General features: G+C 40.0%; 1 protein-coding gene across 8 annotated transcripts in view; it reads right to left on the bottom strand.

Annotated features, from left to right (window-relative positions):
• MGST1 (microsomal glutathione S-transferase 1) overlaps positions 1-21,361 on the bottom strand; it is a 413,587-nt gene that overhangs the window by 146,189 nt on the left and 246,037 nt on the right. For all 8 annotated transcript variants that reach the window (XM_059935387.1, XM_059935388.1, XM_059935386.1 and 5 more), the window contains one exon: positions 15,953-16,018. In XM_059935387.1, coding sequence (XP_059791370.1) covers positions 15,953-16,018 — 66 coding nt within the window. Of the gene's footprint in view, positions 1-15,952; positions 16,019-21,361 lie in introns of those variants that run through there.

The following is a 21,361-nucleotide window of genomic DNA, read 5'->3' as shown; positions in this document are numbered from 1 at the left end:
AAAGTCTCCTCCTTTGGGCTTTAACTTTCTTACACTTCCATCTTGGTTTCTGGGTCCCTCTGGACAACTACTGAAGAAGTTGGAGTCTCCGAGTACCCACTCAAGTAGGAACTAAGCACTAGAGCTACTCTGGCTCCCCAATTGCAGCAGGTAGCATGGAGGTTGTGCCGAAGCGCAGCCCCCACCTCCTGGGGAAGGTGTAAACAATTGGAGGTTTGGGACCATAAGTTTACCCAGAATGCAGCACAAAATGGCGTGAGCAGTTGCTAGCACCAATCTGGACAGAAAAGAAGGCAAATCACTGAGACTGGGGTGGAGAGGCAAGTCTGGGATGACACAAACTGAATCTGTTAAAGTTTACTCGTTGACACTCAGTTCTGCTCACAGCCTCTAATAAAGTACAGGTCTTAGATGTATAGAAGATGTCCCCACTTCTTCCCCAGAGGGAGGTACAAATCCAGTCATCTAAGATTGTGCTGTTGCCATCTCCTAAAAGAGCTTAAAGAAGGTTAGCAGCCCAAGCTACATTCCCAGCTGCTATAATGACATTTATCATATATTTCTCTCTTCTATCCATTTTAGCTTTTCCTCACCCTTGGCCAGAACTCCAGCTGGTCTGTATTTCTTACCTAGTGAGTGACCTAGCCCTCCTTTCTGGAAGTGTCTGAGCTATAGCTTCCTTGTCCTTGTCAGGTTGTGATCGCTACCATAGCCTGTTCAAGATTATCAGAGGGCACAGAGCACCAAGGGAAGACCCAGTGAATAGCCTCCATTCCGGACATGTTCCTTCCTGCCTTACTTCTGTAGTAGAAGCTCTGGCTCCTGAGAGTAAACAGTACCATTTACCTTGACCTTTAGAGTAACCCCTTTTTGCCTGCTGATTTATTGGCACAGAAACCCCAGAGGGACCAAACAGTATTTACAGCTTTCAGTTCTAACCTCATAGAGCCTAAATTTTTCGAGGATAAGAGGTAAATGAGAGAAAGAAATGCAGTGAAAATAGACAAATCCTTCTTCTGTCCTTTTATTCTTCATCCTAAACATTCTTGCTGTAAGGGACATGGTTCCATATGCTGGCTGTTATCACCTCAAATATACTGCGCTAACCCCTCAAAGATTCCTCTAAGCTGATGCCTTAACTGAGACTTCAGTGGCTGTTCCACATTTTGTCAAGCTGCCTACTTATGAGTCATGGGGAACACACATGTATTTCATGGGAATGAGCCCAGGGCTGTACCTCCTTTGCCCAACAATGGCTCTCTTAGCCCAGGGCAATATTGTGTGGGATACCATGTCAATGGTTAAGGCTTTCTGTAGAGGATTAAAATGTATGCTGCCATGGGTATTGCAGGCAGGAAACACAAACCTCTACAGTTGACCATTGAACAACACAGGTTTGAACTGCATGGGTCCACTTACATGTGGATTTTTTTTTCAGTGAATTCATACTACAGTATTACATGATCTGAGGTTGGGTAAATCCACAAATATGGAACCACAGATACCAGTGGTTGACTGTAAAGTTATATGTGGATTTTCGACTGCACGGGGGTCAGCACCGTATTGTTCAAGGGTCAACTGTATTAGTTTTCTATTGCAGCTCTAACAAATCATCAGTCACTTAAAACAACACAAATTGCCTTACAGTTCTGTAGATCGGAAGTCTGCCGTGGATCTCAGTGGGCTAAGATCAAGGTGTTGGCAGGGTACATTCCTTTCTGGAGATTCTAGCTGGGGTTGGGGGGCTGTTTCCTTGCCTTTTCCAGTTTCTAGAGGCTGCCCACAGTCCTTGGTTCATGGCTGCCTTCCTCCATCTTCCAAGCCATCAATGTTGAGCCAAGTCCTTACACCATCATCTCTCTGGTTCTCTCTTCCCATCTTCTCTTCTACTTCTACAGACTATTAGAATTAACATTGGGCCCACCTAGAAAACCCAGGAAAATCTCTCTATCTTAAGGTCAGCTCATTAGCAACTTTAATTCCACCTGCAACTTTAATTCTCATTTGCCATGTAACCTAACATATTCAGAGGTTTCAGGGATTAGGGTATAGACATGTTTGGGGGAAGGCATAGCATGGTTCTGCCTCCATACCTACATTCAGAATAATGTACTTGGTTGAACCACATGAAATTGTCATTTGTGTAAGACAAAAATGGTCATATATTGACAAATTCATCTGCTTCAAACTATCATCCATTCTGGTAAGGATAAATTACTGCCTCCTCCAAGATGAAAGAGGTTCGATGTCATTGACCTGCCACCACGTGGCTGACTCTTCTCTCCAAAAAAATAGTGGCCTACAAGGGCTGTTAGTCATTGCTGCTAGTGGATTGTACGTTCCACAGTGCCGGTGCTCAGGTCTGGTCCTGACTGTATCACTTCCATCCTACGATGATTTGCTGCTGTGTCCATTTAACACTTTGATGCATGAGATCCAGAAACACTCAATTCATGAGAGGTAGCTCTGGTCCCATTCTCATTTGCTGTCCCGTGATCAGCAACTCAGTCTCTATGAGGGCTCTGAAACATCCAGGGAGCTATTTTTAAAAAGAGAGAGTAGCCTCATTCCAGAACCCTAAAGGTCTGCACTGCTACTCTTCTCCTGTGGAATCTTTATTCACCATGATGTTTACCTCTAGCACTGTTGAAAATAGTGGGTCAGATGGTCTAAATGGCAGGGTAGCTTGTCTGCGGCCTGCACCTCTGACATGCCATCCTTGTACTGTGCCCAGACATGAACTGGCAGATTTCCAAATCACCTTGATAAATAAGTAATATATGCTGCATTCCAAATCCAAAAAGACCCATCAAGTATTGGGCCTCTTTCTTAGTGATAAGAGGTACAAGGTACAAGGTACATTCTTCTTAGTGATAAGAGGTACAAGTCCTTTATTAATAGTTCTCCCAACATGTCCCAAACCAGTAGGTCCCTAAATGCTTCAGTGATGTGTCAAGCCCCTGAATCTTCCTGGGGTTTATCTTTTTCCCTTTGTCACATACGTGCTTTATGAAAGCATCCAGGCCACTTGCCACCTCTTGTTCACCAGGTGCAGTTAACATGACATCATCAACATAGATGAGCCGCATGACAGCCTGAAAGAATGTTACGATAATCCAGTTCCCTGTGTTATAACAGAAAAGGGGAGAGTTGTGAAGCCCTGTAGAAAACAATGAAGGGTATCTATCAGTGGGGATCTAAAAGCATTCATCAAATCAATAGCTGCATGCCGCGTACCAGAGGCTATGCTGATCTATTGCAGTAAAGAACTTTCATGTGGAGCCACTGCTATTGGGGCTCCCAGTTCATGGTAATCCTGTCATGATCTATCAGGTTATTGCAGAAGCCAGACGAGGGAATTGAGCAGGCAGGGGTTAGGACATAATTCCACTATCCCTGTATCCTTCAACTCTTGAATGAAAGCTCTAAACTCTGCAGTCCCTCCTGGGATGCAATGTTGCTTCTGATTATAGGGACTTCCATTTGGTCCTCCCTATCATAATGGACCTTACTCCACATATCAGAGAACCAATGAGAGGGTTCTGCCAACAGCTAAGCATATCTATCCCAATTATACCTTAGCGGGATGGGGAAACAACCACAGGTTTTATTCACGGACCCACAAAACCTACTAGGAAACCAGCAATTCAATTTTCACCTGCCTTCCATAAACCCCCATTCAAACTAAGGGATTATAAACGAACTTCACATCACATCACAAATCTAAGATCCTTGAAAATGTTTTGTATTCCCCTTGCACTGTTCTCTGATAAATGGGCACACGATCTTTTCGGAAGGTTCAGAGGAGTATTTACTGGATATACTCTTGGTGGTGTTGTGAGGTCTTTCCTCAAGGTGATGCAGTCTCCACTTCAATCAATGGGATCCATGTCTATAAAATGACTTAGATTTGGAAACTGAATGAGGGTTTCAATCTTCCATTATAACAACTAACTTCTACTTGCCGGCTCTATCTTATTTTTATTTTTTACTACATAAATTGAGTAATACCTCTGTTAGCTGTTCCTATATCTCATTTTCAGGATTACCGTGACCTATTTGCCTTTACCACAGATCCCTGCAGGTAAATGAACCCTGATTGTCACGACTGATTTGCTACATTTACTTCCTATTCTGTAATTAAATTCATTTTATCTCTGATAGTTAAGCGCTGTCACTTGGCTCCTGACATTCTGGAATCTCAGCATCCTTACAGATAGCAGGGAATCTAGTTCCATGACCTATTTTACTGTCAACCCCCAGCTTGCAGAGAACAGCCACCAGTAAGTTTCTCCAAGATTTTGGTGTCCTCTCCAATGAAGTCCTTATTACCTTAGTGACAGGAATATCCTCACATTTACTCCCCTGCCCAGTCCTTCCCAGGGACCGAAGTCAAATGTTGGATCTTACCTAACAAAACTACTCTAACAATCCACCTCCCTCAGCCTTCCCTCACTCTCCTCAAAATGCCAAGGAAGTTCTGGCCTCTCCACTTCATTCACTATAGTCCATTATCATGTCCAAGCTTCTAGGAGTCATCCTGGCAAAATCCCAGAACCAACCCCAGGTGGTCTTGGTCCAACATTGAATCCTGAGTCACTGCTGACTGCCCACCAAGTCAATGGATTTTTTTCCATGTTCAGATATCTATTCCATATCTCCAAGTCATTTATATTATCCTAATCCCTGCTAGATAATAGTAACAAGTTCTTGTAGTCTTTGTCTTTCTGAAATAGGACTCTTACTTCCCCACCAAGGCTGTGTTGAGACTCTATCCGGGTATTGGGCTACCAGCATTAGAGGGGTGGTGATCGCACATCTTGAGAAGAGCAAGCATTCTTTCACATGGCAACTTTTTTTTTTTTTAATTAATTAATTAATTTATTTATAGCTGTGTTGGGTCTTCGTTTCTGTGCGAGGGCTTTCTCTAGTTGCGGCAAGCAGGGGCCACTCTTCATCGCGGTGCGCGGGCCTCTCACCATCGCGGCCTCTCTCGTTGCGGAGCACAGGCTCCAGACGCGCAGGCTCAGCAATTGTGGCTCACGGGCCCAGCCGCTCCGCTGCATGTGGGATCTTCCCAGACCAGGGCTCGAACCCGTGTGCCCTGCATTGGCAGGCAGATTCTCAACCACTGCGCCACCAGGGAAGCCCCACATGGCAACTTTTTAACTGAGGTCACTGAATGGTCTTTGGACAAACGGAGGCTGTTCTCCTCTAAAAAAGAAAGAAGGAGCTTCTTCTGCCACCCAGAAGCGTTTAGAGGAACTGTTGGGCTTACTGTTCTCAAGCTTGTCCACTCAAATATCTCACGGGCCCACTCTTTCCCTATCGGACATCTAACTTTGACTGGGACCCCTGACAAGGCTGTTTATTTAGTTTTCTTCTTTGCAGCACTGCTTTATAATAAGATCCTAGGCCTGATTTACAGCACAGTCTGTCATGTGGCTACATGAGGTAAGAATCTCCTTTAAAGCTGCCTGTGGCTTTAACAGTGGGTTTTAGCTTGGCAAGTAGGTGCCCTAAGCCTCTCAACGGTAGCTATCTTACACAACAGTCCTTATAACTATCAATGCTCCAATGTAACAGCCACTTCCTTTCCCAATACCTTGCTTTGCAGATGCATCCTTTTTCCAATTAACTATATTAAAACTTCTTTATGCCTTGCAGCGTGCTCAAGACTTTTCCCTAATCTATCAATTTTCCCCAATCTTTTTTGTAATCTACTTTTTTGAGCGCAAGGTGTTGTTCCTTCCACCAGGAATTCCTCCCCCTCACCAACCTGCCTGTATCTGATGGATTCCAACACTTTGATCAAGGCCCCTAACAAATGATAGCTTCCCAATAAAATCTTCTGGGACACCCAGGCAGAAGACATCATTTCCTATTCTGTGTTTCCTAGTAACTTTGCCTAGACCTTAAGACCCAAGTCAAGTGACATTTATTCAGAAAAAGGTAGCTGTGACTTAGTAGAAAGGGCATAGGACCTGGGTGGTTTGGGTTGGAATCTGTATTGGTTTGCCATCAACTGGGTGGCTTAAACAACAGAAATTTGTTGTCTCATAGTTCTGGAAGCTAGAAGTCCAAACTCAAGGTGTCCATAGGGCTGGTTCCTGTGAGAAAGGCTCTGTGCCATGCCCTCACCTCAATTCTGGTGGTTTGCTGGCAATCTTGGGAATTCCTTGGCTTGTAGAAGCATGACCTCGATCTCTGCCTTCTCCACATGGCATCTTCCCTATGTGTGTGCCTGTCTCCAAATTTCCCTTTTGTAAGGAAACCTATCATGCTAGATTAAGGGCCCATCCTACTCCAGTATGACCTCATCTTAACTAATTACATCTGACATAATCCTCTTTCCAGAGGGTCATATTCTGAGTTCCTGGGAGTGGGGACTACAGCATACGACATTGGGGGGACACAGTTCAACCTGTAACAGAATCCCAGGGACTTTAGGGAAGTCTCACACATTTTCTGGGCCTCATTCTTTTTATTAAAAAAATAGGAATAACAATACAGATATGAGACTTAGATTAAATGAAGACCAATGGCAATATTTAAAAGCTGCTAGGGGCTTCCCTGGTGGTGCAGTGGTTAAGAATCCGCCTGCCAATGCAGAGGACACGGGTTCGAGCCCTGGTCCAGGAAGATCCCACATGCTGCCGAGCAACTAAGCCCGTAAGCCACAACTACTGAAGCCCTCGTGCCTAGAGCCCATGTTCCATAACAAGGGAATCTACTGCAATGAGAAACCCGCATACTGCAACGAAGACCCAACACAGCCAAAAATAAATAAATTTAATTAATTAAAATAAATAAATAAAACCTGCTAGATGGAACATCAGAGAAAGAGAAGGGAACAAAACAAAAGGAATTTTGCTTAATTATTAGAAAAGAGTGTCTGCATCTGGACAACTCACCATTTTAGAGTAGGATCTGGGGTTAAAAGATTAGTCAGCAAAAAATAGAGCAAGAGTATGAGATACATGAAGAGTTCAGAGTAATGAGTTCCTCATTCATAAGGAGTGTTTCTTTAAATAGTGAGGGGAGAGAATGCAAAATCTAGAGCAACAAAGTAAGAAAATTAGAGCACATCACATGATCTTTCTGCGTCTCAGTTTCCACATCTGAAAAAATGCTTATCCCCCCACAGATATGAGAAGAGCACCTTGAAAGGGAAACTATTGCTGGAAATATGTCAGCAAATGTAGATTAGCACCATTATTCAAATGCATGGGCTGTTTCTTTCATACTCATCTTTCTATTTTTTTCATACTTATTTTTCACTATACAAGTACTGAATTCAAACTTTCTACCTGTATCCACAGATATTCTTCTCTACTCCTAAATAATTTTCTTTTTTAAAAAACAAATAGTATTTCTTTGTAAAATTTTTATTATGGAAGTAGGAGACAAAAATCTTGAGAGTCAAATTCGTTCTCAGAAATCGCTGGCATTGAAAATACTTTGTATTCATTCATTGAAACTGTTGGAAAAATTGTACATTGGAATCCCCAACAAAGGCATTTTGCATTATTCACAATGTTTAAATGAGGCTGTCAATCTCATCACACAATAAATAAGGAGGTTATAATGGTTTTGCATAGTCGCAGCTACTAAAGCTTTTGGCAGAGATTTCCTAATCTTGATTTAAATATTTAGAAGACCTTCAAACGTGCGCATGCGTGTGCACACACACACACATACACACACACACACACACACGACAGAGAGAATAGGAGAGAGAGATTCTTCCAACAGTCCTCCAGGGGATCACAACTCAACATCTCTCTACACTTCATTTTCCCCTTGGATTTTCAAGTCTCTCACAATCAACTCCACGAAGCACTCAGTTTTGTTCTTTGTAATCATTATTTATGGTCTTAGATTATGCTAGTTGCTGTAAGAGGAGGGAGAGGAAAGACCAAAAGTTGAATACAATAAGAATTTCTTGAATCTCTTATAATCAAAGAGATTGAAAACATATATGTACATAAATAATTATAAGACAGAAGACACCATAGAGAGAAATAAATTATGGTGTGTATTCAGATGAGGAAAAAATCCTACTGTGGAAGAGTGAAGCAGGACAAGGAACACCTTCATAGAGGAGCAGCTTTCGAAAAGGGCTTTTAGCAATGAGCAGTATTTTTAGAAAAGATACAGAAACAATAAAGAAGTCAAGCTTGATTAAGTTGAGTATATTTGTGGAGTAGGGAGAGGTGAAGTTATGTGGTTGAAACATACAAAATGCTATTTTTATAAGTCAAAATTTTATGTTGGGGCCAAGCTATAGGAGATCTCAAATGTCAAAATAAGGAGTCTGAGTTTATTTTCTCAAAAAATTGGGAGACCTTTGAGAGGAGAGCATAAATGTGCACTATTTTAAAGAAGATTTGCTTGATAATTTCAGCTTAAGCTGAAAATAGGAAGAGCAGTCGTGAAGCTCTTGCAATACTGGGTACCAACTAAGCCAAAGCGCCACCAGAATTCATGCCATTCAATAAATATCTCCTCTTTCCTGCACCTACTTTCTATCCCCTGTACATTCCTATTTAGTCAACATCCTTCACCAGTTCCTTTGGCCTCACCTTCTATCCCTGTCGAGTCATAAGTATTCTTGCCTCTTTACCTGGTTAGGCAAAGCTCAGCTCAGCAGGAAGATAGGGTCCATCTGTCTGAACTTGCAGTAACAGCTATCATGATGCTTATTCCATTCTACCGTCATATCTGTTTGCATGTCTCTCACTTTCCCATTTCATCATGCTCATCTGAAGGGCAATCGTAATGCATTATGTATGTACCTAGGGCCTAGCAGGGCATCTGGCACATACCAGATGCTCCATAAATATAGTTCAGTGAGTAAATTTCCCACCATATCAACTTAGGGAAAAAAATTTGGTGGCTATATTAAAACCTTCCATGACCTACTCAACATTCTGAATAGCATGCCAATAGTTTGTGAGCCTTATGGCCTGGGTTTTCTGGGCTATCTTCAAACCAAATTAGTTTATAATTTTCTGAAAAAATTTAATCCCTATGATATCATTTCATAGAACCATATTTAATGCATTTTTTCAATTTTCCTTAGGGCTTATCAAATGCAATTCTGGTCACATATAGGTGCCCAATAATATGTTTATTGATTGATTAGGTAAACATTTCAGGAACTTTAATTACCAATCAACCAAATAAGTACGTTATATTTTTCAAACCATGTGTCCTACTTTCGTGTCAAAAACAACTACTGTATTTATAATTTATTCTAGATAAATAAGCACTTAGATACCGAGTGTTATGTTTCTTTCAACATTCCTGAAATGTGAATGCAACTAGTTCTAGCTCTTAAGACCAGTCTAAGCCCCGTTTGCAAATCTCCCAACAAATTTGGCTCTAAAAGCTTTGAAGAGAGAGATTTTTACTGAAGGTCTATTGGAAAAACAAGGAGATTTGTTACCTTACACATTACAGAGCAGGAGTTTTGAAAAATTTATTAAGTGTTTCTTTTCCACCCCAAAGATCCACCCCTTAGAGCAACTTCTCTCTTTCCTACCCCACCCACAACCCTCTCATACGAGACTCAGTCATTCTGGGTTTTCTCACTCCATTCTCTGACCATTTTTCCCAGCCTCCTACCCCTTGTTTAGAAAGTTTTCCTACAGGGGTTTTCCCTCTTCTTAAGTAAAGTAATTCAGCCCCTCTCGGCTTATCCAATGTTCCTCTCCAAAACCAACTAAGCAGCAAAGATGCTTCCTCCTGGTGTGGATGGGGGTAAAAACAAGAATTTCAGAGACGTATTTAATATTTCCCTTATAATATTGTCTCCTAGAAGCACATTTAATGCCTCTTTTAAATTTTCCTTAGGTCTGGTCAGACACAGTCCTGGGCACATTTAGGTAATCAATAAATATGTGTTTATTGATTTGTTAAATACGCATTTCAGAAATTTGAATTATCGGTCCCTCAGAAGCATTTTACAATATTAATCTAACAGATAGCCCTTGGACACCTACTATGTGTGACACCATACTGGGTGCCAAGGGAGCCTTGGATGGCATGAAGAGCGTGCCAGAATCCCAGAAGAAGTTCCCACCACGTCAGCCTATTTATCCCATTAACAAAATAAACTTGGAAATTGACCTGAAGAGGTGATCTAAAAGTCTCTTTAGGCTCATAATTTTCCAAGGCTCATTATACAATTTCACATTAGAGTTTTCAGCTCTTTAGATCAAAAAGTAATAGACCCACCCAAAACAAGCTAAGAACATAAGCAATATTTCGACCACTGTAGGAAGACTCATGCCCCTCTCAGCTCACTGACTGAACCAGAAAGCCTAATGCCTGCTCGCATCTTTTCTTACTGGAAAGCATCCACTGTACATTAGGACAACCTAATGTTAACCAACATTGTCCATTAAACCTAGTTCATGTTCACTAGCAAGGAAATCACTTTTAATGGAAAGAATTCCATTTTAATGTTCCGTAATGGGCCATTTATTAGTATACAAGAGGGTCAGAAGAACTAATTAGAGACTATTTGAGCAAGTGTAAGTAACATGGTTTTCCCAGGTTGCCAATTGGGACTCCAAATCCCAGAGCAGAATACTTGGTTGCAGATACAGTATCCGATTTTACATACTTGTGGAATTATTTGAGTGCCCCCCAGCTCAATTTAAATGTCAGGTTGTGGAAATTTGCTTCAGTAAAGCAAGTTTAAGTCATATCCGTCCTTTTGATTTTTATAGGATCTGAGCAGCTAAAAGCCTGCTTCGTTTTGTTTTTTTAAATTAGCTCCATGGCATTCTTTTTTTCATTTTATGTACTTCAGTATAAACACTGCAAAGCAGAAACTTTTCTTTTTTATACAGTCCTGCATTCAGGACAGTAATTATCTGAATTGTTTAATTCCCGCTCCCTTCCTGTTTGCATGTAACACACTTTACCAAAATTTCCTCAATATGAGTTCTTCCTAACAGTTTCTTTTTTCAGCAGTTGTGAGGGAAGCTGCCTGAGGAGAGGGAGTAATTTTGGAATTTGATAGCAAGGTCCCTGAGGATATGAAAACTCGCTCAAAATGCATTGTACAACCGCCTCAGGCAAGGAAGGTATACCCAAGCTCTGAACATCTGGCTTGCAACTATTATTTACATAATGAACTCATTCTTTCCCACCCTCAATATTTACCTCTGGATCCTCTGCTCTCTCCCTCAGGGAACACTCCAGAAAGCAGCTGAGCCATCCTAAGCCAACATGGGCCAGCTGGTAGCCAGCCTGGCCTCCACTTACCCACTTCACTCTTCAAGTTCACGTACAAGCTTTGCTTCCTACCTTTATCTTTTATGACTTCCACTTTCATTGTTTCCATCTAAGGTATTCTTTTTTCTGAATGTATTAATTTTTCCTTCAAGCCACAACAAAAACTCTCTTCTTTTCTTCTTTTTTTAAACAATTCTTTACCTAGGATCTTTACTCTCTCTGTTTAATTTTGAACCAGAACTTCAACTCATAGAAAACAAGTTTAAAAGTCATGCTTATGAGAAACCTACATAAAAGAAATGTTTAAGTCAACTTAAAAACAAATAAAGAAATAAAGCCAAAATTTTCTCCCAGATTAATCTATAAAAACAATGGAATACACAAACACGGTGGAACAACATGACAACCTGATTCTGAAGTTAAGACATGTTAGCAAAGAAACAGGACTCTCCAAGATAATCTTGGTTAAAAAGAGCGAGGAGGAGTGGGAGATTTGTGTACTACCTGCCGCCATCATTTTTATTAAAGCTCTAATAAGACAATGTGGCACGTGAATTGGGTTAGGTAGGCAGAATAATGAAAAGAATAGAGAGGTCTAAAATAATCCCACATAAATGGTATGAAGCAGAAATTTGAAATCAGTGTGGGGAGTAATGATTATTCAATTAATGGGTCTGAGACAATTGGTTATCTACCAGAAAATTGAATGTTTGCTTTTTAACCCAGGTCATATCCAAAAATCAGTTATCAGTTATAAATTTAAAATAAATGTGAAAGGTAAAAACTATAGATATTATAGAATAAAATATAGAATATCTTTACAAAGTCAGACTACAGAGGATTTCTTAAGCAGTAATAAAACTGGCAAACCATAAAGTAAAAGGTAGGTATATCATTACATTGAAACTAAAAACTTGCCTTCATCAAAAAGTATAAGAAGTTAAAAAGACAAATCACAAATCACAAATCATTGATGCAGAATCGATAAGAAAAAGATAACCCAATAGAAAAATGAGCAAAAATGTAAATGGGCATTTCACAGCAAAGGCAACACAAATAGCCCTAAGCATATGAAAAGATGCCTATCCTTATTGGCAATCAGAAAAATACAAATTAAAGCCACAGTGAGAAATGATTACAGTAAGTTCCCTACATATGAACGAGTTCTGTTCCGAGAGGGAGTTCGTAAGTCCAATTTGTTCATAAGTCCAACAAAGTTAGCCTAGGTACCCAACTAACACAATTGGCTATATAGTACTGTACTGTAATCGGTTTATCATACTTTTCACACAAATAATACATAAAAAACAAACACAAAAAATAAAGAAAACATTTTTAATCTTACAGTACAATACCTTGAAAAGTACACTAGTACAGTACAACAGCTGGCATACAGGGGCACATTTGCATCTTTGAAAGTTTGCAACTTGAAGGTTTGTATGTAGGCAATTTACTGTAATTAATTTTGTTAAAAATTAAAACAATGATACATTTAAAAATTAAAATTCAATCAAAACAAGGTGAAACTCTAACATACAGCTGGTGATGATTTCAAGTGTAACAGCCACCTGGAAAAAAGTTTATCCAGACAGTAGTAAGGAAAATTGAACATAGACATATCCTATGACTCAGCAATTCCATTCCTATGTTACAGGCTGAATGTTTGTGTCCACCCCCAAATTCATACGTTGAAACCTAACCCCCAAGGTGATGATATTAAAAGGTGGTGGTGGGGTCTTTGGCAGATGAGTAGGTCATGAGGGTGGAGCCCTCAGGGATTAGTGCCTTTATAAAAGCAGCCTGAAAAAGCTCCCTTTATCCCTTCTGCCATGTGAGGACATGGAGAAAAAGTGGCCATCTGGGAGGTGAATCCTCATTAGATACCTCATCAGGTATAAACTGGTGCTTGATCTCGGGCTTCAGAACAGTGAGAAATAAATGTTTGTTCATAAGCCAGTCAGTTTGTTGTATTTTTTGTTATAGTGGCCCAAACAGACTAAGACAGAAAATACCATAGGGAAACGCTAATCTATGAGGCAAGGAGAATTGCATAAGAATATTCTTAATAGTCCCAAACAGGAAGTGACCTAAATGTCCATCAGTAAGACCATGGATAAACCATCCTGTATTCACACAATAAGACATAGGAGTGAAAGTTATGAATTACTATTACATGCATCACATGAGGCTATTGGCCCAAAGAGCATGACACGTGCCCCAGAGTAATGTGCATGTCTTCCAGGTTAGGACTGGATTAACAGTATTACAACCATATTCTAGCACATGGGAAAGGGGAAGGAGAAGATGAAAAGACAAGCAATTTCCTCTAAGGAAGTGACAAAGAAGTCGCACCCATCACTTCTAATCATACTACCTTGGCAAGAATTTAGTCACATGACTATACAACAGCTGCAAGGGAGACTGGAAAACATAATCTCTAGCTAGGCCTCCATGTGCCCTTTTGAACTCAGGTGAAAGTTCTATTCCTACAGAAAAGAAAAGGAGTAATATGATATTGTAGGTAGAGGTGTAGCCCCCTGTATCAATATCTACCCAATTTCATTCCCTTCACTCTCTCCCTGGAGATAACCTCTATCCTAAATTTGCTGTTTATCACCCCCATTCATATGTGTGTACCCACAACAATTATTGATTTTTTAGTTTTTAACCCTTAGAGGCATGGTATCATCCTGGATGTATCATTTTGTATGTTTTTCTCATACGTCCTTATATTTCTGAGATTTTTCCTTGTTAATACGTGTAGCTCTAGGTCACCCAGTTTGCCCACTGTAAAGTGATCATATGTGAATGTAATCCAAGCTACTTATTAATTCTCCTGTTGGTGAAAATTAGGTTGCTTTCAATTTTTCTCCAAAGTCCAAAGCTCAGAGAAAGGTGTTAGTGATAGTCCAGGTTGGAGATACCCATGTCCTGAGCTATGTGTTGTGTCTGTACTATGAAAATTAAGAAGACAGGGGAGTCAAGATGGCGGTGTGGGAAGACATGGAGTTAGCATCTCCCCACAACTAGGGCCACTTGTAGGGGACTCTGATGCCCAAGGAGAAGGGAGGAACCCCAAAGTGAACTGGTAGGACATAAGGGGACTGAGGGGGGAGGAGAAGTGGAAACCAGACAGGATCGGCGCCCCTGAGGCCAGGGAGATCAGGAAAGGCAGGTGGGAGGGACTTTCCGGGAAGAGCAGGAGAGGAGTGGAGGGCAATCACCTGGCCCACTCGGGCAGGGGAGGCTGCTGAGCTCCCAAGCCAGTACCCCCACCACAAAGGCCCATCCAGGCCACGTGGGTCCTGGGGGCATAGGAGGGAGGCCAGGGAGATCAGGAGAGGGAGAGAAGCAGAGAGGGCGACTGCCCACCCACTCGGGCATGGTGAGTCTGCTGAGCTCTCAGGCTGGTCCCCTGCCCTCCAAAGCCCCCTGCAGGCCACATAGGTCCTTGGGGGCATAGCAGAGAGGCTGGGGAGATCAGGAGAGGCAGGCAGGAGGGGCCCTCCCAGATGGGAGGAGCATTTGCCCCACCCACTTGAGTCCAGGAAACCTAATGGGCTCCCAGGTGAGGTCCCCTGCCCTCTGAGACCAGGGGTGGGGGCACGCCTGGGCCCCTTCTGTTCCTTGAGCCTAAGGGCCACCCCCCCCACAGCCCCCAGGGCCTTTTCCAGCCCTGTGGGTCCTGAGCATTGGCCCCACTCACCACCCAAACCTCGACCTTGCTTAGGCCCCGCCCTCCACAGCCAAGGCCTTCCCCCCCCTTTTTTTTTCTTTTCCCGCCTCCTCTTTTCTACTATTGTGGTACTGATGTACCTTCTGTTTGTTGATTCATCTATATTTTTATTTTTATATTCTTCCTAACATATCTGTTAGTTTCCTAGTCTAATTTTATTTTTTACTTTGTTATTGATGTGTTTTTGTTTTGGGGGTTTTTTTTGCCACCCCCAGGTGGCTTGCAGGATCTTGGTTCATGAGCCCCAGGTCAGGCCGAAGCTCCTGCGGTGGGAGCTGCCAGTCTGGACCACTAGACTAACAGAGAACCTCAGATCTCAGGGAATATTCAACAGAGTGAGGTCTCACAGAGTTCCTCATCTCAGCACCAAGACCCAGCTCTACCCAATAGCCTACAAACCCCAGTGTTAGAAGCCTCAGGCCAAACAACCAGTAAGACAGGAACACAACCCCACTCATTTAAAAAAAAAAAAAAATGAGACAGCAAAAAAATATGTCACAGATGAAGGAGCAAGGTAAACCTACAAGGCCAAATAAATGAAGAGGACATAGGTAATCAACCTGAAAAAGAATTCAGAGTAATGATAGTAAAGATGATCCAGAATCTCAGAAATAGAATGGAGGCACAGATTGAGAAAATACAAGAAATGTTTAACAAAAATATAGAAGAACTAAAGAACAAACACACATATGAACAACACAATAACTGAAATGAAAATTACACTAGAATGAATCAATAACAGAATAACTGACGCAGAAGAACGAAAAAGCGAGCTGGAAGACAAAATGGTGGAAATAATTGCTGAGGAGCAGAATAAAGAAAAAAGAATGAAAAGAATTGAAGAAAATCTCAGAGACTTCTGTGACACTAAATGCACCAACATTCAAATTACAGGGGTCCCAGAAGAAGAAGAGAAAAAGAAAGGGTCTGAGAAAATATTTGAAGAGATTATAGTGGAAAACTTACCTAACATGAGAAAGTAAATAGTCACCCAAGTCCAGGAAGCACAGAGAGTCCCATACAGGATAAACCCTAGGGAAAACACACAAAGATACATATTAATCAACCTAACAAAAATTAAATTCAAAGAAAAAATATTAAAAGCAGCAAGGGAAAAACAAAAAATAACATATAAAGGAATCCCCATAAGGTTATCAGCTGATTTTTCAGCAGAAACTATGCAGGCCAGAAGGGAGTGGCAGGATATACTTAAAGTGATAAAAGAGAAAAACCTACAACCAAGATTACTCTACCCAGCAAGGATCTCATTCAGATTCGATGGAGAAGTCAAAAGCTTTTCAGACAAACAAAAGCTAAGAAAATTCAGTACCACCAAACCAGCTTTACAACAAATGTTAAAGAAACTTCTCTAAGTGGGAAACACTAAAGAAGAAAAAGACCCACAAAAATAAACCCCAAACAATTAACAAAATGGTAATAGGAACATACATATCGATAATAACCTTGAATGTAAATGGATTAAATGCCCTAACCAAAGGACACAGACTGGCTGAATGGATACAAAAGCAAGACCCATATACATGCTGTCTACAAGAGACCCATTTCAGACCTAGGGACACATACACACTGAAAGTGAAGGGATGGAAAAAGATATTCCATTCCAATGGAAATCAAAAGAAAGCTGGAGTAACAATACTTGTATCAGATAAAATAGACTTTAAAATAAAGACTCTTACAAGAGATAAGGAGGGACACTACATAATGATCGAAGGAACAATCCAAGAAGAAGATAAAACAATTATAAATGTTTATGCACCCAACATAGGAGTACCTCAACACATAAGGCAAATGCTAACAACCATGAAAGGAGAAATCAACAGTAACACAATAATAGTAAGAGACTTTAACACCCCACTTACACCAATGGACAGATCATCCAAACAGAAAATAAATAAGGAAACACAAGCTTTAAATGACACAATAGACCAGATAGATCTAATTGATATTTATAGAACATTCCACCCAAAAGTGGCAGAATATACTTTCTTCTCAATTGCACATGGAACATTCTCCAGTATAAATCACATCTTGGGTCATGAATCAAGCCTCAGAAAATTTTAAAAAATTAAAATCATATCCAGCATCTTTTCTGACCACAATGCTATGAGATTGGAAATCAAATACAGGAAAAAAAACTGTAAAAAACACAAATACATGGAGGCTAAACAGTATGCTACTAAATAACCAAGAGATCACTGCAGAAATCAAAGAAGAAATTTAAAAATATGTAGAAACAAATGACAACAAAAACATGACGACCCAAAACCTATGGAATGCAGCAAAAGAAGTTTTAAGAGGGAAGTTTATAGCTGTACAATCTCACCTCAAGAAACAAGAAAAATCTCAAATAAACAATCTAACCCTACACTTAAAACAACTAAAGAAAGAAGAACAAAGAAAACCCAAAGTCAGTAGAAGGAAAGAAATCATAAAGACCAGAGCAGAAATAAATGAAATAGAAATGAAGAAGACAATAGCAAAGATCAATAAAACTAAAAGTTTATTCTTTGAGAAGATAAACAAAATTGATAAACCCTTAGCCAGACTCATCAAGAAAAAAAGGGAGAAGACACAAATCAATAAAATTAGAAGTGAAAAAGGAGAAATCACAACTGACACTGCAGAAATACAAAGGATTATAAGAGACTACTACAAACAACTATATGCCAATAAAATGGACAACCATGAAGAAATGGACAAATTCTTGGAAAAGAACAATTTTCCAAGACTGAACTAGGAAGAATGAGAAAATATAAACAAACCTATCACAATTAATGAAATTGAAACCGTAATTAAAAATCTTCCAACAAACAAAAGTCCAGGACCAGATGGCTTCACAGGCGAATTCTATCAAACATTTAGAGAAGAGCTAACACCTATCCTTCTCAAACTCTTCCAAAAAATTGCAGAAGGAGAAACACTCCCAATATTCATTCTATAAAGCCACCATCACCCTGATACCGAAACCAGACAAAGATATCACAAAAAAAGAAAATTATACACCAATATAACTGATAAACATAGATGCAAAAATCCTGAAAAAAATGCTAGCAAACAGAATCCAACAGCACATTAAATGGATCGTACACCATGATCAAGTGGGATTTATCCCAGGGATGCAAGGATTCTTCAATATATGCAAATCAGTCAATGTGATACACCATACTAACAAATTGAAGAATGAAAACCATATGATCATCTCAGTAGATGCAGAGAAAACTTTTGACAAAATTCAGCACCCATTCATGAAAAAAACTCTCCAGAAAATAGGCATAGGGGGAACCTACCTCAACATAATAAAGGCCATATATGATAAACCCACAGCAAGCATCATACTCAATGGTGAAAAACTGAAAGCATTTCCACTAAGATCAGGAACAAGACAAGGATGTCCACTCTCGCCCCTCTTATTCAACATAGTTTTGGAAGTCCTAGCCACAGCAATCAGAGAAGAAAAAGAAATAAAAGGAATACAAATTGGAAAAGAAGAAGTAAAGCTGACACTGTTTGCCAATGACATGACACTTACATAGAAAATCCTAAAGATGCCACCAGAAAACTACTAGAACTAATCAATGAATTTGGTAAGGTTGCAGGATACAAATTTAATGCACAGAAATCTTTTGCATTCCTATACACTAATGATGAAAAATCTGAAAGAGAAATTAAGGAAACACTCCCATCTACCATTGCAACAAAAAGAAGAAAAACCTAGGAATAAACCTACCTAAGGAGACAAAAGACCTGTAGGCAGAAAACTTTAAGACACTGATAAAAGAAATTAAAGATGATACCAACAGATGGAGAGATATACCACATTCTTGGATTGGAAGAATCAACATTGTAAAAATGACTATACTACCCAAAGCAATCTACAGATTCAGTGCACTCCCTAGCAAATTACCAGTGACAGTTTTTACAGAACTAGAACAATCTTAAAATTTGTATGGAGACACAAAAGACCCCGAATAGCCAAAGCAATCTTGAGGGAAAAAAATGGAGCTGGAAGAATCAGACTCCCTGACTTCAGACTATACTACAAAGCTACAGTAATCAAGACAATAAGGTACTGGCACAAAAACCGAAATATAAATCAATGGAACAGGATCGAAAGCCCAGAGATAAACCCACGTGCATATGGTCAACTAATCTATGACAAAGGAGGCAAGGATATACAGTGGAGAAACGACAGCCTCTTCAATAAGTGGTGCTGGGAAAACTGGACAGCTACATGTAAAAGAATGAAATTACAACACTCCCTAACACCATACACAAAAATAAACTCAAAATGGATTAAAGACCTAAATGTAAGACTGGACACTATAAAACTCTTAGAGGAAAACATAGGCAGAACACTCTATGGCATAAATCACAAGATCCTTTTTGACTCACCTCCTAGAGAAATGGAAATAAAAACAAAAATAAACAAATGGGACCTAATGAAACTTAAAAGCTTTTGCACAGCAAAGGAAACCATAAACAAGACCAAAAGACAACCCTCAGAATGGGAGAAAATATTTCAAATGAAACAACAGACAAAGGATTAATCTCCGAAATATACAAACAGCCCATGCAGCTCAATATCAAAAAAACAAACAATCCAGTTAAAAAATGGGCATAAGACCTAAACAGACATTTCACCAAGGAAGATATACAGATGACCAAGAGGCACATGAAAAGATGCTCAACATCACTAATTATTAGAGAAATGCAAATCAAAACTACAATGATGCATCACCTCACACTGGTCAGAATGGTCATTACCAAAAAATCTAGAAACAATAAATGCTGGAAAGGGTGTGTTGAAAAGGGAACCCTTTTCCACTGTTGGTGGGAATGTAAATTGATACAACCACTATGCAAAACAGTATGGAGGTTCCTTAAAAAACTAAAAATAGAACTACCATATGACCCAGCAATCCCACTACTGGGCATATACCCTGAGAAAACCATAATTCAAAAAGAGACGTACCACAGTGTTCATTGCAGCACTATTTACAATAGCCAGGACGTGGAACCTAATTAAATGTCCATTGACAGATGAATGGATGAAGAATCTGTGGCACATATATACAATGGAATGTTACTCAGCCATAAAAAGAAATGAAATTGAATTATTAGTAGTGAGGTGGATGGACCTAGAGTTTGTCTTACAAAGTGAAGTAAGTCAGAAAGAGAAAAACAAATACCATATGCTAACGCATATATATGGAATCTAAAAAAAATTTTTAAATGGTACTGATGAACCTAGTTGCAGGGCAGGAATAAAGAGGTAGACATAGAGAATGGACCTGAGGACATGGTGTGGGAGGGCGAAGATGGGACGAAATGAGAGTAGCATTGACATATATACACCACGGAATGTAAAATAGTTGGCTGGTGGGAAGCAGCAGCATAGCAAAGGGAGATTGGCTCGGTGCTTTGTGAGGACTTAGAGGGGTGGGATAGGGAGGGCGGGAGGGAGGCTCAAGAGGAAGGGCATATGGGGGCATGTGTATGCATATGGCTGATTCGCTTTGTTGTGCAACAGAAACTAACACAGTATTGTGAAGCAATTATACTCCAATAAAGATCTATTTAAAAAAAAAAAAGAAGAGCAGATCTGGGAGATTTTTTTTTTGTCTCCTCCAAGCATGAATCAGCACTGATTGGTTTAAATACCTGTTGTGTCCCAGCCACTTCCTGCTTTGAATCTTGGGCTTGAATATAGTTGACAAATGTAGCACTAATTAATTAATGCTACTTTATTTTGCATACCTGGAGTAGGGTCTCTTGGACATTAATGCAGATTTATGTAAAAATAACCAAATTAATACTGCTCTGGCACTTCTTTTAATGGGACTAGAGCCTAGTTTTAGATAGAAATAAATTAAACATCTGCCTTTAGGAACTATTTTTTTCAACCACGTTTGATTTTGATCTGTCTCATAAAGAGTTATTTTTAAAAATTAGAAAATCTCTCAAAACATAATACACAGCTCAAATGCTAAGGCAACAAAGAACATGTTTTTGGAAAAACAAATCAGAGGGTAAAAAAGATTGGATTATTTTTACTGAATCATAACATAGCTTGAAACACAATCTAGAAATCCTTGTCAACACCAACTTTTTTACAGCTAATCTGTTCAAGACTCCAATTCTTGTAGCACCTCATCTTCTCCTGGGTTCCTACAGGACCTCGATCAAGCTGGCTTCCTGCAGGTTTAGCCAGGACTAGCAAGAAATCCACCCGTGAGGCTGGCACCGTCCTGTTCGACCTTCGTGTCACATCTACATCCTGAATCCAAAGACTCCACTGCCTTTGTTACTTAGGCAACAAAGTAGGATATACAGTAATACAAGACAAATGATAAA

Source organism: Balaenoptera ricei, chromosome 10 (assembly GCF_028023285.1).
Source record: "Balaenoptera ricei isolate mBalRic1 chromosome 10, mBalRic1.hap2, whole genome shotgun sequence".
Classification (NCBI taxonomy): Eukaryota; Metazoa; Chordata; class Mammalia; order Artiodactyla; family Balaenopteridae; genus Balaenoptera; species Balaenoptera ricei.
This window is presented reverse-complemented; position numbering and strand designations above follow the sequence as displayed.